The 18,216-nt window shown below is 42.7% G+C and overlaps 1 protein-coding gene across 3 annotated transcripts in view; it reads right to left on the bottom strand.

The window, feature by feature from the left end:
• LOC127573552 (sodium- and chloride-dependent neutral and basic amino acid transporter B(0+)-like) overlaps positions 1–3,227 on the bottom strand; it is a 31,506-nt gene extending 28,279 nt beyond the window's left edge. For 2 of the 3 annotated variants that reach the window (XM_052021887.1, XM_052021889.1), the window contains exon 1: positions 1,290–1,531. In XM_052021887.1, the coding sequence (XP_051877847.1) occupies positions 1,290–1,352 (63 nt within the window). In that variant the 5' untranslated portion in view covers positions 1,353–1,531. Of the gene's footprint in view, positions 1–1,289; positions 1,532–2,900 lie in introns of those variants that run through there. The other variant, XM_052021888.1, reaches the window with a different exon arrangement.
• Between the last annotated feature and the right edge of the window lie 14,989 nt (positions 3,228–18,216).

Below are 18,216 nucleotides of genomic sequence, written 5' to 3' on the forward strand. Positions count from 1 at the left end.
AGAACTCAAACATGTTCTATGTCAGAACATAGAACAGCACAGCAACAGGCCCTTCAGCCCACCATGTCTGTGCTAACCATGATGCCAATTTAAATGTACATCTGCTGGAGGTGGTCCATATCCCTCTATCCCCTGCATGTTTATGTGCCTGTCTAAATGTCCCTTAAACATTACTATCTCATCTGCTTTCACCACTACCCCTGGCAGTGCCTTCAAGTTATCTACTACTCTCTACGTAAAAACATTAACCATATAAATCTCCTTCAAATTTTTCCCATCTCACCTTAAACCTATGCCCTCTAGTACTTGACATTTCCAGCCTGGGAAAAAGAACTCTCAAAATTTACCCTGTCTATGCCTCTCGTAATTTGATATACTTCTATCAGATTGCTCCACAGCCTCCAATGCTCCAGAAAAATACAATCCAAATTTGTCCAATCTCTCCATATACCTTATTCTCTAATCAAAGGAGAAAGAGTGAGAGCAAAAGTTTAGGAAAGCGACAGACATAGTTGACAACCCTGTCATCTATAGTGAGGTGGAATCCATGGCAGAGGATATAGGAAGGCATGTCTGAAGCATTGCCTAGTCGTAGTGGTGTGACACAGATGGAAAAACTGGGAGAACGGAATTCCTTATAGGAAGCAGGCAGTAAGAAGTGTTGACAGAGTGACTGTGGGAGACTATAGTTTGTGTGGTTATTGGCTGATAGCCCATTCCCTGAAATAGAGAAGTCAAGAAAAGAAAGTGAAAATTCAAAAACAGAGCAGAGTGGAAACTGACAGCAAAGATAATGAAATCTTCTGGTTCATTGTGAGCGCAGGATGTGGCATCAAGGTGACCATCGACATTTGGAAGAGGGGGTGAGAGAGAAGAACTGAGTAGACTGAATAAAGGAATGTCCTACCTACCCCATAAAGACACAGAGGTGAGTTGGACTCCTACAGGTTCCCATCGTAATGCCTCTTATTTGGAAGAAGTGAGTGGAATTTAAAGAGGAGTTATTCAATGAGAGAGTTCAAGCAAGGAGTGTTCATGTGGAGCAAGAAGTGCAGATAGGTCCTCTCTTCTAGGAACAAGTGATGGGCCCTCAGATTGTCCTGGTGGGAGGTGGAATTGTAGAGGGATTGGACATTCATGAAAAACTGAGCTGTTCTTCATTTATCAGCAACTATCTGGCAGTTTGGAACACTCTGAACTCCACACAGAACCTCCACAGCACACAACTAAGATGCCCGAATCATCAGCATTTCCTTGAAATTTCCTCTCATCTTTGGTCAAATACTCACCGTGACCTCTGGAGTGTGTGCTTGATAGTCATGTATAGATAATGCCAATTCCCTCTTGTCCATTTTTGGGCAATGACGAGCAATTCTTTTATATAAGTTCAGGAGTCCGTGAAAAGGTCACTTTGTCCAATCGTCTTTGAATTTTCCATCTATGGATTATGATTAATGGTGATTCTTTTCCATTCCAGGGAACACCTCTTCCACAGTCAGAGGCCAGTGCCTTTCACTGTTTTAGAGCAGCGATTCTTAGTCAACTTAATATCTTGTGAATCTAGGGTCCAGGAGTTTATATGCTCTTAACTCATTCATAGATTAAAGATTATTTTTTCAGGTCCTTAATATTAATTTTAGAGTACTCACGGTCAAAGTACAGTATTATGCATCTACAGGTTTGCTTTTTTAAAGCAGGGAAGCTGCTCAAAAGTGGCACAATCTAATTGGGTAATTCACTTATCTTCAGGTACAATTGGCAATATGTTTAATAATGTGCTTTATATTACAGGCCAAACAATAATCTTGAAAACTCTACCCAACTATGCATTAATTGTAAACCTACTTCCAGCTATAAAAAGTAGTGGTGGTTAGCCTTGGATCATAAATCTACTCCTCAGAATTTCAATGAGTTGCACGTAAAATATTGCAGAGACAGACCATGTTCTACTCAACTTGCCTATGTTTAATTTTTTGGTACAACTCTCATCTAAAAATTAGTTTGTATTGCACTGAATATAACAGTGCAATGTGATCCAGTTTTCATCAAAGCCGCTTAATGATCATTTCTGGTTAAAAGTGTAAAATTGCACCAAACATTTAAAGTTGCAATTGAAATCAGTGCATCGACATTTTGGCAGTATCAGGCATGCAACCACTAGCACCTAGAATCGTGCAACACACTTTTCAGCTCCCTGAGCCACAGGTCGGAGCTTCTGGTCAAAATAATAACCATCACTGCGTAAACCACAAGTTTCACTGGACTTGCAAAGATATGAGTGCAGTCTATACGTGGTTGCACTTGGGAAAGCCTGAGATGGCAGCAAGTCCCCTTGTGTGCTTTGTCTCCACCCATGAGCGGTGGAGAAGTAGATGGAATCCTGCTCGAGTGGACTTCCCCAATGCAGCAATGAGCACCCATCAGCAGCTGTGGGTTTAAATGATCAGTGGCAAGGACGTTAAGAGTGAGGACAACCTTGACTCCAACTATGAGTGCAGTCTAGCCAAGTGTTTGAGTTTACACTGTTGGTCTCATTAGGCCAATGATGTGAGTGAGGTCTGTCTTGCAGAAATGTATCCTCTCTTCATAAGGTGTTGGAAGCTGAGCCCTTATATTCTTCCTGTGACACGGTCTATTTAAATGGCTGTGGGACCTGGGAGATAACTGTTGCATACAATATGTAGAAAAATGCTTCTCTGAGACTAGCCTGAGACGACTGGCTAGGGTAGAACTTGCCTAGGCTCAGAGAGCCGCATGGCCAGAATTCTTTCAGGAGTTTTGAGGGACTGAGTAAATGTAACAAATGAAATATAAGCAGTACAATAATGTAACATGAGATATTACAATGCCAAAAATAAATTATATAAAATACTAAGAAATATCATACAGTGAAATGACACCTGTCGTTGTCGTGGCTATCCCTCGAGGTCAAGGATGATGGTCTTCGTTCCGTAGATATATTTATGGGCTCTCAAGTGGCTTATGGGTCCAATCTTGGCTCTGAAAGTTCTTCCGCATTCAGGACAGGTAGTTCCAGATGGCAGATCGGGCTTTAGTTGTTGCTGCCTCTCTTTCCATTTTCTTCTCTTTTCCTCTAATTCTGCACATCTGTTGGCTTCGAAGGTTGCTGTTCCTTCTCGGATGATGGTTTGCCAGAGTTTCCTCTCCTTGGCATTGGTTTCCCAATTGTTGATGTCGATGTTACATTTCTTCATGTTGGCTTTTAAGACGTCTTTGAATCTCTTCTGTTGTCCACCTCTTTTACGTTTGCCTACTTTAAGCTGGGAGTAGAACGTTTGTTTTGACAGACGTTCGTCTTTCATCCGAACAACATGACCACTCCATCTTAGTTGGTTCTTGATAACGTAGGCTTCAATGTTTGTTGTTTTTGCTTCATTTAGCACGCTGACATTGGTTCTTCTATCTTCCCAGCTGATATTTAAGATATTTCAAAGACAGCGTTGATGGAACTTTTCAAGTGCCTTCAGATGTCGTCGGTATATGTTGTCCAGGTTTCTGATGCATACAGGAGTGTTGGGATCACCACTGCTTTGTACACTAACATTTTAGTGTCTGTTTGGATGTCACGATCATGAAAGAGTCTTGTTCGGAGACGTCCAAAAGCTGTTCCAGCGCATTTAAGATGATGTTGGATCTCGTCATTAGGGTCGGCATTGGAGGAGAGGTAACTTCCAAGATATGGAAAGTGGTCCACATTTTCCAGGGTTGTTTCGCCAAGTTGGATTGATGGTTCTACCTGATTTGTCTCAGTTGGTAGGTGACCTAAGTCTTCTTGGAATTGATGGTAAGTCCAAGTTTCGTGTACGCATGGTTGAAGGTACTCAGGATCTGTTCTAGGTGGTTTTCTGAGAGAGCTGCAACATAGTTGTTGTCTGCGTATTGGAATTCGATGAGGGAACTCATGGATGTCTTGTTTTTGGACTTGAGACAGGCAAGATTGAAAAGTCTGCCATCTGTTCTGTAGACAATTTCGATTACTGGGGGTAGATCGTCCTTGATGATGTGGATGATTGTTGCAATGAAGATAGTGAACAAAGTTAGGGCAATCACGCATCCCTGTTTTACTCCTGATTTGACTTGAAAAGGCTCACAGTTACTGTTGCTGACCATGACTGAGGCAAGCATGCCATCGTGTAGGAGTCTCAGAATTCGAATGTACTTTTCAGGGCATCCATAGGTGGATAGGACATCCTATAGGAGTTCCTTTGATACCGAGTCAAAGGCTTTGGTGAGGTCAATGAATGCCTGTACTCTAATAACATTACATGGCTTTAACACTTAATTAAAACTATAAGTTTAGCTCACGCATATTTCTATATCTGACTGAATGCAACTCACTTCAGTGATCACTGAAGAAGCTGTTCCCATCTGTGCAGATGATCACCCTGTCTGTCCTTTGCCTTTAAGTACTACTTACTCTTCTCTTTAGTTTGGGAGGATTCCAAGCATTACTCATCCTGGCAATAACTGGGTGAAATCTCTTCCTGTGCACAGGGGACTAACCTGCCTGCAGCCTTCTTGTAAAGTTGCCAAAATTCTCCCTTAGCCTTCCTTATTTGAAGTACAAAAATCACAGCAGTGACAATTCGACTGGCACAGTCTCCCTTCCACTTTTACTGTACCATTTTTATCTTAATCAAGCCTGTCTGTTATAAGAATGAAAATGATTCCTTCTCACTCCTTTATCAGTGAATTACCTCTCCCAAAGCAAGGTCATCCTGTCTGTTGCTCCTTACATTTACATTCTCTTGTGTCTTCATCCCATTTGATGTTTCAACTGTGATCAGAAAAAGATGTTTGTAATGGGAACAGTCCTGGGTGCTTCAGCACTTTGAGAGGCTGATGAATTGGTTTCACTCCAGCAATGATATGAGCACTAACATTCAAAAGGCTTTTCTCTGTAGTTGCTACTTCTTGATGGATTTATAAATCTTGTGGACAGCCACGTCACAGGGTTCAAAGATGGAAACGTTGCAGGAAAACAAATAAAACTGCTGATACTGGAATCTGAAACAAAAACAGAAATGCTGGAGGAATTCGGCATCTGTGGAAGAGAAACCAATTAATGTTTCAGGTCAGGGACCTTCCTCAGAACTGGGGGAAGAGTGGATGATTACAGTTTTCAAATCAGAGCTGGGGAAGGAGTGAGGTGCAAGACAAAAGACAATATGGGGAAAGGAACAGAAGCATGATGATGGCAGACAATGAGAGAGCAGTTTACCTGAAGCTGGTGAGTGGCAACTCTGCCCACACATTCAAAACACATAGAGAACCAAGGAGAAATAAAACTAATAGCACGGATTTTCCATAGGAATATTGCCAATTCCACATGGAATGTTGACATGTGGCCATCTAACTCCCTGCAGAGCAGGAGAGATGTGGGCAGCTTCTTTTATCAGACTCCTCTTTCCAAAACATTGGAGATATGTATAGCATTTTGCGAGGTCATGAGGGAAATATTATCAGGCATGCTTGCTCCTGACAGAGCAAGTTGGTAATTTCAATGTTTCTTTTCTCACACTTTGCCACAAGTAACCATGGGCAGCCAGCTCCCCTGACAAGTCGATGCTGCAACGTTCTGGCAAAGGGAAGAACAAAAACTTAAGAGTCTCCTCAATTCTTGGAATAACCATCTTCCCTCCCAGACACCAACACAGGTGTTCTGCGAAATAGTCACCTAGTCTGCTTTTGGTCTCGCCAATGTAGAGGAGGCCACACTTGGGGTACCGAATACAGTAGATTATATTAAGGGAGGTGCAGGTGAATCTCTGTCTCACCTGAAAGGACTGTTTGGGGGAGGTGCAGTCCTTGGCCTCCTCCACTGTCAGGAGAATTCCAAGCGCAGCCTACAGGAACAGCACCTCATTTTCTGTCTTGGAACCTTGCAATCTAATGGCATGAACATTGGATTCTCCTACTTTAGGTAACCCCCACCCCCCCTTTCTCCACAACACCACATATCCCCCCCCCACCATGCTTCTTCTCTCCTTCCCTTTCCTATCCTCTTTTTTTCCCTTTTATTTCATTCTCTCCTTACTTTTGACCCATCCCCCCCAGTGATCTGCTCTCCTCTCCTCCCCTGCACCTGCCTATCTCTATCTCTTACCTGCATCTACCTATCACTACCTTGTGCCTACCCTGCCTCCCCTCTTTTGTCCACCTATCACTGATCTGCTTTTCCCTCCTATATATCGGGCTTCCCCTTTTCCTACCTTCAATCCTGAAGAAGGGTCCTGACCTGAAACATTGACCGCCTGCTTTTATCCACGGATGCTGCCTGCCCTGCTGAGTTCCTCCTGCATTATAGTGTTTTTCATCTCAATTCCAGCATCTGCAATCCTTTGTTTCTCAAGTTGTGGGAGTGCAGTCCCTGAGCATATTCAAGGGGAGGCTCAGGCATATAAACTACAAGAGAGTCAAAGGATATGGGAAAGAATATGGAAGTGGTGATGATGCCAAAGTTGGATCTGCCACGATCTTATTGAATTGCAGAGCAAGTCTGAGGGACTGATTTACTTGCTCCTGCTCCTATTTCTTATGTTCTTTACATATAAATGAAAGAATGAGGCTTATTTTGAAAACAACTGAGAGCTTTTACAAATGTTTGACTATCAGGACTACGTGCAAATTACAGCATGATCCAATTTAAAGGCTCAGATAACAATTTTGTGTAAGTGGGAAAGAATTGCAAACTTACTAACTCACCCATCTACATTTTCATCCAAGTCATTAACATATATCACAAACAGCAGAGGCCCCAGCACAGATCGCTGTTGAACACCACTGTCACAGACTTCCAGCCAGAATAACACCCTTCCACCACCACCCTCTGTCTTCTACGGGAAGCCAGTTCTGAATCCAAACTACCAAATCACCATGGATCCCATGCATCTTAATCTTTTGGATCAGCCTACCTTAAGGGAGCTTGTCAAATACCTTACCAAAATCCATGTAAACAACATCCACTGCTCGACCTTCATCAATCACCTTGGTCACCTCCACAAAAAACTCATTTATGTTTGTATGACATGACCTGCTGTGTACAAAGCCATGCTGGCTGTCCCTAATCAAGCCATGTTTTTCTATCCCTAAGAATCCTCTCCAAGGGCTTCTCTGATCCTCTCCAACAGCTTTCCTCCTTCCAATACACTCCCAGAAATGAAAAGGTAATGATCAAGCTGAACAGTGTTTGCTCACTGAGTTACAGAATCAATGCTGCAACTGCTTGTACCTCAAGCTGCAACCTTCAGCCCTTTCTTCCTCCAGCCCCATTCAACGTTTCCCATACAAGGCAACAAATCCATCTTGTTCCTTCCAAAGGATGTTCAGCCTTTTCTCCTGTATTCCTACTGTTATTGTCTTCAACACCAATCCTTTCCTTCTTTCCATTTCTTCCTCCTCTCCCTTCCCATGTCCTCTCTTTACTCCCCATGGCCTGCAGCGTTCTCTTGATCTCATTCCCCGTCCTCATTATGCTCCTCCCTTCTTCCTTGGTTATTTTGGTACCTCACTTCTTCCATTCACTCTTTACCTCATTTCCTAATACCTTGGTCTCCCCTCTACCACCTCACACCTCCCCTCTAATCCCTACAGCCTTTCCTAACTGGCCTCTCGCTCATCCCCCAACCTCATTCTCCATCACTGGATCTGAACTATTGAACCAGATTACCCCTTAAAAAGCTGAGACTGTAGATCCCAAAATATAGTATCTCATAGTTTAGAAACATTGCAATAGAAGATTGTAAGTCTAATAGCACAGGTACCTGACTGAGCAACCTCTGAAACAGATTTGTCTTCAATGTGAGCCATGTGTCCAAGGACAGAGAAGATGGCAAATCCAGCAAACACACTCAAAGAACAATTGGTGATGCAGACAGTGATGGTGTCTCTGTAACGGTCATTGTGGAATTTGTTGCAGGATGATAAGGTTATTAAACTGCCCCAGCCAATCGCAAGAGAATAAAATATTTCTGTTGCAGTATTTTTCCAGACCTGGTGAATGGCAATTGCAATTAGTTGGCGCAGGGTTAAATTGGTGGTATAGCGGACATTGAAGAAAGTTGTCCATGGTTACAACAGGATATTAATCAACTGGGAAAGTGGGCAAAGGAATAGCAGATGAAATTTAACTCAGTCAAGTCCAAAGTGATGCTTTTTGGGAAGTTAAACAAGGCCAAGACATACACAATTAATGGCTGAGCCCTGAGGAGTGTTTTTCCAATGAAACTGAAATGATCTCTCAGGGAGAGAGACTGAAATGAAATATGCCTAGAAATTGGATCATTTCCAATAAGAAAGCTAAACGTTCAGCAGAGGTTTAACCTTTGCCTGTTCATGTTGGGTCAGGAGGGATGCAGTATTGGATTATGAACGGTTGAAAATGTCAAGACATACTTTGAGTCCTCTCCAAAGTCACGAGATGCAGATCACAATCGTAGAACATAGAACAGTACAGCACAGGAACAGGCCCTTCGGCCCATGATGCCTGTGCCAACCATTATGAAGGGCATAGATAGGGTGAATTGTCACTGTCTTTTTCCCCAGGGTAGGGGAGTCGAAAACTAGAGGGCAGAGATTTAAGGTGAGAAGGGAAAAATTTTGAAGGGACACGAGGGGCAACTTTTCACACAGGGGATGGAGGATATGTGGAACGAGCTGCTGACAGGGACAGGTTGGACCAAAGAGCCTGTTTCTGTGCCATATATTAACCAAGAGGTATTAGAACCACTCTTTATGAAGACAGATGTCAAACAAGGTCGTATCATTGCCCCAAAACTTTTCTCAATCATTTTTGCTGCAATGTTTTTCACCTCCAACAAACTCTCTGTGGGAATGCAGCTAATCTTCAGATCCTCCTGTCCTCCTTCATGCCAGCCCTGTAGCACCTGTTTAAACAGCTCAGTCAACAGGGTCACAGCAGAAACACCATTGGCAGAGAGGCGATGTGAAGGACCAGCAGTGAACTCACGTAAAGTTCCTGATCCCTTTTGCAGTAGCCTCCTGTTCCCCAGGTAATCTTGAAAGTTCAGTACAGCAGATAACAGGAGAGCCAAACTGGGAAAATAGTTCTGCATAACAGCACCCGTGCAGTGAAACTACAGCAGTAGAACCTGATTCTCTGAGAGTGGCCAATGATGTACTTAACAGGATGTTGCTGTTAAATCTGTTGAAACTTTGAAATGATACTTAAAGAAGTTATAGGATATGAGCAGAGGTAGCAAACTAAATTTTGGTTCTGGATAGCAATCATCCGATTGGGTAGATAAGCAATTTCAACCAAGAACTGAATGACCCGCTCTATTTCCTTACATTAGTCTTCCATGCTTTAAGCCACTTAATTGGTATTGGTATTGGTTTATTATTGTCACTTGTACCGAGGTACAGTGAAAAACTTGTCTTACAAACCGATCTTACAGGTCAATTCATTACACAGTGCAGTTACGTTGAGTTAGTACAGAAGTTAGTATTGAAGTAGTGCAGGTAAAAACAATAACAGTACAGAGTAAAGTGTCACAGCTACGGAGAAAGTGCAGTGCAATAAGGTGCAAGGTCACAATAAGATAGATCATGAGGTCGTAGTCCATCTTATTGTATAAGCGAACCATTCAATAGTCTTATCACAGTGGGGTAGAAGCTGTCCTTAAGTCTGGTGGTACGTGCCCTCAGGCCCCTGTATCTTCTACCTGATGGAAGAGGAGAGAAGAGAGAATGTCCCAGGTGGGTGGGGTCTTTGATTATGCTGGCTGCTACACCAAGACAATGAGAAGTAAAGACAGAGTCCAAGGAGGGGAGGCTGGTGGCCGTGATGCGCTGGGCTGTGTCCACAGCTCTCTGCAGCTTCTTGCGGTCCCATGCAGAGCAGTTGCCGTGCCAAGCCATGATACATCCAGATAGGATGCTTTCTATGGTGCATCAGTAAAAGTTAGTGAGAGTCAAAAGGGACAAACCGAATTTCTTTAGCCTCCTGAGGAAGTTGAGGTGCTGGTGAGCTTTCTTGGCTGTGGCATCTACATGATGGTGTGTTTTAAGCTTTAAACTATTTAATCATTGCCTGTAATGATGTGTGCACAGAGACAGATCTTTCTGTGTTCATCCATCATTAAGAAAGTAAAGCAGCAGCAGAAGGACGAGACGGAAGGGTGAAGATGAGCAGGTGGAGGAGGAGGAGGAGAAAGAAGAGAAGGAAGAGGCAGCTGACAGAGTCCTCAAAAGCCATCTCTGGACATGCTGTCAGGCAGGACCATCGTAGTGCTCAGAATTACTTGAGGTCTTCATTCCACTAATTCAAGGCACAAAGAGAGGGTCAGACCATGATCGAATTCAGCAAGACCTTGCCACAAGTTGGACTTGCAGTGACAAATGGCAAGCTCCCATCATTTTGCCCTAACACGCAATGAGAACTACCTGCATCTTTTCCCCTGGATGTTCAAAGGCATGACTGCTGCCCGTTTCCTCAAAACAAAATTCCTGGGGAATCACCATTAGCCAAGCAAATTATCTGGACCAGAAACTTATTGACGGTGTCCGCAATGTGTCCACAGCTGAATATACCACAATGGAGTCTCAACTTCTTTCAAAGCTCATTTGCCATGTTTTGGGTTCAAATCAGGGGTGCAGGAGAAACTTTCTACAGTCCTCATAGTGACCAAAGAACATTCACTGTTTGCCTCCATCTGTGTGAACATGGAGGCATAAAACAGGAACAGGCCCTTCAGCCCACAATGTCTGCGCCGAACACGATGCCGAATTAAACTACTTCTGCTTGTACATGATCCAATTCCCTTCATCCGCTGCATATTCATATGTTTAACAGCCTCTTAAACACCCCTATCATATCTATTTCCACCAGTCCCCCCGACAATCTGTCCCAGCCACCTACCACTCTCTGTGTAAAAAGCTTGCCCTGCACGTTTCATGGAACATAGAACATAGAACATTACAGCACAGTACAGGCCCCTTGGCCCATGATATTGTGCCGAAATTTTATCCTACCCTAAGATCTATCTAACCCTTCCCTCCCACATAGCCCTCCATTTTTCTCTCATTCATGTGCCTATCTAAAAGTCTCATAAATGTCCCTCATGTATCTTCCTTCACCACCTCTGCCAGCAGTGCATTCCATGTACCCACCATTCTCTGTGTAAAAAACTTGCCTCTTACATGCCCCCTATATCTCCCTTCAACACCTTAAAATTATGCCCCCTCGTGTGAGCCATTTTCACCCTGGGAAACAGTCTCTGACCGTCCACTCGATCTATGCCTCTTATCATCTGGTACACTTCCATGAAGTCACCTCTCATCCTCCTTCTCTCCAAAAAGAAAAGCCCTAGCTCACTCACCCTATCCTCATAATACATGCACTCCAATCCAGGTAGCATCCTGGTAAATCTCCCTGCACCCTCTCTAAAGCTTCCACATCCTTCCCATAATGAGGCGACCAGAGCGGAACACAACATTCCAAGTGTGGTCTAACCAGAGCTCTATAGAGCTGTAACATTACCTTGCGGCTTTTGAACTCAGTACTCCAACTAATGAAGGCCAACACACCATATACCTTCTTAACAACCCTATCAACCCGCGTGGCAACCTTGAGAGATCTATGGATGTGGACCCCAAGAACCCTTTGTTCCTCCACACTGCTAAGAGTCCTGCCATTAACCTTGTATTCTGCCTTCAAATTTGATCTTCCAAAGTGTATCACTTCACACTTTTCTGGGTTGAACTCTATCTGCCAATTCTCAGCCCAGCTCTGTATCCTATCAATGTCCTGTTGTAACTGACAGCAACCTTCCACATTATCCACAACACCACCAGCCTTTGTGTCATGTGCAAACTTACTAACCCACCCTTCCACATCCTCATCCAAGTCATTTATAAAAATCACAAAGAGCAGGGGTCCCAGAACAGATCCCTGCAGAACACCACTGGTCAACGACCTACAGGTAGAATATACTCTGTCTACAACCACCCTCTGTCTCCTATGGGTGAGCCAATTTTGAATCCACACAGCCAAGTTTCCCTGGATCCCATGCCTCCTGACTTTCTGAATGAGTCTTCCTTGAGGAACCTTATTAAATACCTTACTAAAATCCATGTACACCATATCCATTGCTCGACCTTCATCACTGTGCTTTGTTATATCTTCAAAAAATTCATTCAGGCTCATGAGGCATGACCTGCCCCTCACAAAGCCATGCCAACTGTCCCTAATCAGCCTATGCTTCTTCAAATGTCCATAAGTCCTGTCTCTAAGAATCTTCTCCAGTAATTTGCCCACCACTGAATTAAGACTCACTGGTCTGTAATTCCCAGGGTTATCCCTTTTCCCTTTTTTAAACAAAGGAACAACATTTGCCACCCTCCAATCATCTGGCTCTACTGTTGCCAGTGAGGACGCAAAGATCATCGCCAAAGGTGCAGCAATCTCATCCCTCACTTCCCATAAAACCTTAGATATATCCCACCTGGCCCCGGTGACTTAGCTATCCCAATGTTTTTCAAAAGTTCCAGCACATCCTCTTTCCTCATGTCGACATGCCCTAACGTATCAGCCTGTTGTATGCCAGCCTCACAAACATCAAGGTCTCTCTCACCGGTGAATACTGAAGAAAAGTATTCATTAAGGACCTGCCCTACCTCTTCCAACTCCAGGGACATGTTTCCTCATTTATCCCTGATCAGTCCTACCCTCACTCTAGTCATCCTCCTATTCTTCACATGCATGTAGAACACCTTGGGGTTTTTCTTAATCCTACTCACCAAGGCCTTCTCGTCCCTCCTTCTCGCTCTCCTAAGTCCATTCTTAAGCACCATCCTGGCTACCTTGTAACTCTCCAGAGCCCTGTATGTTCCATGCTTTCTAAACCTTAGAAGCTTCTTTCTACCTCTTGACAAGATATTCTACGTCTCTTGTCAACCACAGTTCCTTTACCATGCTTACCCTGCCTCAGTGGAACAAATCTATCCAGAAGCCCATGCAAGTACTCCCTGAACAACCTCCACATTTCCACTGTGCACTTCCCCAGAAACATTTGTTCCCAATTTATGCTCCCAAGTTCCTGCCTAATAGCATCATAATTTCCCCCTCCCCCAATTAAATACTTTCCCATATCATCTGCTCCTATCCTTCTCCAAAGCTATGGTAAAAGTCAAGGAGTTATGGTCACTCTCTCCAAAATGCTCTCTCACCAAGAGATCTGAAACCTGATCAGGCTCATTGCCTAGTACCAGGTGCAGTATGGCCTCTCCTCTAGCTGGCCTGTCCACATACTGTGTCAGGAATCCTTCCTGGACACACCTAACAAACTCTGTCCCATCTATCCCCTTTACACTAAGGAGGTGCCAATTAATATTAGGGAAGTTGAAATTACCCATGACAACAACCCTGTTATTTTTGTACTTCCCCAAAATCTGCCTCCTGATCTGTCCCTCAGTGTCTCTGCTGCTTTTGGGGGGTCTGTAGAAAGCTCCCAAGAGAGTGATCGCTCCCTTCCTGTTTCTGACTTCCACCCACATTGACTCAGCAGACGATCCCTCCGGGACATCCTCCCTTTCTACAGCTGTGACACTGTCCCTGATCAGCAAAGCCACTGCCTCACCTCTTTCACCTCCTTCCCTGTCCCTTTTGAAACAACTAAACCCTGGAATATCCTGCCCTTGTGACAGCCAAGTCTCTGTAATGGCCACAATGTCGTAGTTCCATGTACTTACCCATGCTCTAAGTTTATCACCCTTGTTCCTGATACTTCTCGCATTATAGGAGACTTCAGCCCATCCAACTGACTACAATTTTGCCCTTTCAGATACCTATCCTCCCTCACAGTCTTTCTGCATGCTGCATCAACTTGTACACTAAATGCACCAACCTCTGACCTATAACTCTGGTTCCCATCCCTCTGCCAAACTAGTTTAAACCCTCCCTAACAGTTCCAGCAAACCTGCCTGCAAGGTTTTAAACTTTAAACTTACTCCTCTCACCTTAATTGTATGTCCTATGGTGTTCAATGTTTCTGCCCTGGGAAAAAGATTCTGATTGTCTGCTTTATTATGACACTCATAATTTTATAAACTTCTATCAGGTCTCCCCTCAGCTTCCGATGGTCCAGAGAAAACAATCCCAGTTTCTCCAATGTCTCCTTATTGCTATTGCTCCCTAATCCAGGAAGCGGAGAATGTTGCAATGAAATAAATCACCTCTATATGGAGAGTAGATTGTGAGATTGGTTTCTGTTGCTGGTACAACATTTACACCACTGATTGAAATTAAATGGCCAAATGGAGGAATTGTAATTAACGCAGAGATTGAAGCAGTAGACAATTGGATAAGAACTAACTACATGGAACAAATATCTAACATTGAACTGCATAGTAAGCTAAATATGAGTCTTGTTCTAGCCTCTATGTCTTGTATGCAGGCAAATGAGCTATATAAAATGCAAAACACATCACATGGAATGAATATATTTGACATGAAATGTTTGTTCAGAGGTTTCTGTGTCATTCTTGTGATTCAGACCAATCATATTTCCCAATAATGAAACCATGACCCTAATCTGCCCAATCACTGGGCTGGCCCTGATCAGCCTTCCAGCTGGAAATTCACCCACAGTCCTGTATCAGTGAGGATGAGAGTGAAGGGCAGGTTCCAGAGGCTTGGGGAAATGCTTCTGTTGCTTCACTCAGGGGAAGACCTTCACATGTCACCACTCTTCATGAATTAGGATTTCGCTCTCCCCACTCTCAGAGCCAGTGTTAACATCATTGTAATAAATTTGCCATCTGACAAAAGTGGTTTCCTTGTTGCAGAAATTTGTACTTTATCATCAGAGTTTGACCACATTCAGCACCGATTGTTTTTACCTTTGCTGACGATTTGATTCCTTTTGACAGGGCAGCCCCGGTGATCAGCCAGGCCAGAAGCAGACAGAGGGTCACATGCCAGACTACCTCCCCTGTCTCATGCATTGAACCTGACAGACATAAACCCTCTTTGCCGAATAAAATAAAAGGAGGAAATGTTACACCCAAAGATTAAATTCATTGCACAGTCAATTTTAAGTACAGACCATAAAAACATTCATTTGAATGTGTTTAAAATCCAGTTTAAAAGATATCAAAGATAAAGGATTTAAACATTACCAAAGAAAACAGAACATGAGAGTAACCTGACAAGAAACATAAAGATGGATAGTAGACCTTTAATAACTATTTAAGAATGAAACGATTAACAAAAATTACAGACCGAGACAAAAGAAGCAATCTTGGATTATAAGGAAATAGCACAGAAATTAAACAAAAAAAAAACTTGGCATGGAAGAAGATACTGAAAACCTTCCTGAACAGTGTAGGCCTAAGGATCTAGAATGAATGAGCTCAGTGAAGTTAGCATTAGTGAAAAATTAATGTTGCAAAAATAAATGCAACTGCAAAGCAAGAAATCCCCAGTCTTGATTACCTTCATCCTTGGGATTTGAAGGAGGTAGCTGTGGAGATAGAAGATGCACAGCTGTTATCTTTCAAAATTTCACAGATTCTCAAATGTTTTCAATATATTGGAATTGACAAATGTAACTTCATTTTTTATGACAGGAAGGAGGGAGAGAAAAGAGGGAACAATGGACCAATTAGTCTGACAAATATAATTAGGAAAAACATCTATTTATTTATTTATCTATCAATCTATTTATTTATTTATTTATTTTTGTGATTCAAAGATTTTACATCTTTGCACTGTACTGCTGCTGCAAAACAACAAATTTCATGTCATACGTCAGTGATAATAAATCAGATTCTGATTCTGCTGGAACCTATTACTAAGGAACTGATAAAAGGTCATTCAGAAAATAATAACAGGATTGGGCACATCAATGTGGATTGTTTTCCATGAAGGAATTATGTTTAACAAATCTTTTAGAATTCTTGAGATTGTAATGCATTGAATAAGTAAGGATGAACCAGTTGATGTGATTATTTATATTTTTAGAAGACATGCAGTATGGTATCACAGAAGAGATTACTGAACAACATTACAGCATGAGCTATTTGTGGTAAAATATTGCCATAGACTGTGGATTGGTTAATGGGCAGAAAACAAAATAGAAAAAAAATGGTATTTTCTAGTTAGGAGGATGTGACCAGTAGGGTGTAGCAAGGATTGGTGCTGGGGATCCACCTGTCCATAAGCTAAGTCAAGTATTTGAATAAGCAAATCAAGTGTAATATATCCAAGTAGGCTGATGAAAGAGAACTTAATAACAATGTGAGCTGTGAGAGGCTTCAGGGAAATGGAGAATGTGAATGAAAAGGGTGAGGACATGAGAGATGAAATATAATGTGGAAAAATGTGAGGCCATCCACTTTGGTAGAAAAAAGAAGATTGGCAGATTATTTTTTGAAATGAGAGACTGACATGATTGTCCTTGCACATAAATCAATGAAGGTTAATATGCAGGTTCAGCAGGCCATTAGAAAGTCAAAGGGTACGTTGACCTTTAATACAGGACCATTTGAACACAAGGGCAGACACATCTTGCTCCAATTACATTGAGCTTTGGTGAGATTGCATCTGGAATATTGATTTCAGGCTTACTTAAGGAAGGATATACTTGCAACTGAGGGAGTGCAGTGAATGTTCATCATCTTGATTCCTGAGATGGTGGGTTTGTCGCATGAGAAAAGATTAACCAGACTGGGTCAGAGTCTTACAGTCATACAGCACAGAAATGGGCCCTTTGGTCCACCACACCCACGTCAACCTTTTTGCCCATCTGCATTAATCCCATTTGCCTACATTAGGACCATATCCGTCTATACCTTGCCCATTTAAGTGCCTGTCTAAATGCCTCTTAAACATAGTAATTATATCTGATACCACCACCTCATATGGCAGCACGTTCCAGATATCGGTCACTCTCTGTGTAAAATAACTACCCCTCTGATCCTTACCCCTTCCTCTTGCCTTAAACCTGTGCTGTCTTGTTTTTGATACCCCTACCATGGGAAATCCCAAGAGGGTTGTGGAGCCTCAGTGACTGAGTATATTTAAGACTGATAGAGATTTAGATTTGAAGGAGGTGAAAATATATGCAGTTAATATATGAAAGTGGCACTGAGGTGAGAGATCAGCCATGATCACATTGAATTGCACAGAAGGCACAAGGGGCCAAATGACCTATTCCTGTCAGTTAACATTCTTCATATATTTTTTTTCTGTGATCAATGTAAATATAAAGCTTTGTTTAAATAGTAAGGGCTGATGCGGTCCCCAGAGAGGTGAACTGAAGAAGCCTCGACTGCTTCATTACCTGCCTTACAAATCTCATGGATCACTGACCCCACTTCCCTGCAAATCTTCACCTACATCCCCACCATACTTCCCATTCCCTCACAGGCAGCTTCCCCCACAGCACCCCCTATACATAAACCAAGCCTTTAAATGTACAATAAAAAATTACTTACTTTATATACCCTATCGAGGCAGAATCTGCCCAGAATAGGAAGGAGGTCACCTGGAAAGGAGGGCTCTCTATCTTGGACACAACATCTCACCTATCCTTCAGCAGAGGGGCCACTGAGACACACATTCAATAAGTTCCTCAATGGTTCAATTGTCTAAAATACACACTCTGCTCATTTGAGAACAGTATAACCTCACTCCTTTGGAGTGTGGAAACAGTCTTCAATACGCTTCTCTGTGAAATGTCCTGTTGTGAGCCAAGTGGCTCTTTAAATGGAATCTATGTGTAGAACGCTCGAGGACAGTGCTCTGTGCTTTACTTCTTACTGAAAAACAAATTGGTTTCTGGACCTAGGAGCTCCAGTTTACATGGAGCTGTAGATGTGCTTTGTAGGATTAACATCATTCAGTGCAAATCTGACAGCGGGAACATAGGACACAGTGGCAAAGATCCCAACTGGAAATCCCAGTCCCATTTCATGATTGCACCTGTAAATAACTGCTACTGCAATGCACTCTGGGTTACAATGATATTGGATGGTGTCGTACTGAAAATCACATAGTTATGTGATCCAATGTCAAGGCACTAATTTTCATGGAAAAATTCTCCAAAATTTACCTGACTGAGGAGCAATGTTTGAGAAGATTCCATTTCTCCAAGGCAGTCATTGCTGAAGTATCCCATGTGCCACAGCTACAGAAACAGCCACAGAAGAGGCCCAGAACTGCCTCACCTGCTC

This window comes from Pristis pectinata, chromosome 8, assembly GCF_009764475.1.
Source record: "Pristis pectinata isolate sPriPec2 chromosome 8, sPriPec2.1.pri, whole genome shotgun sequence".
Taxonomy (NCBI): Eukaryota; Metazoa; Chordata; class Chondrichthyes; order Rhinopristiformes; family Pristidae; genus Pristis; species Pristis pectinata.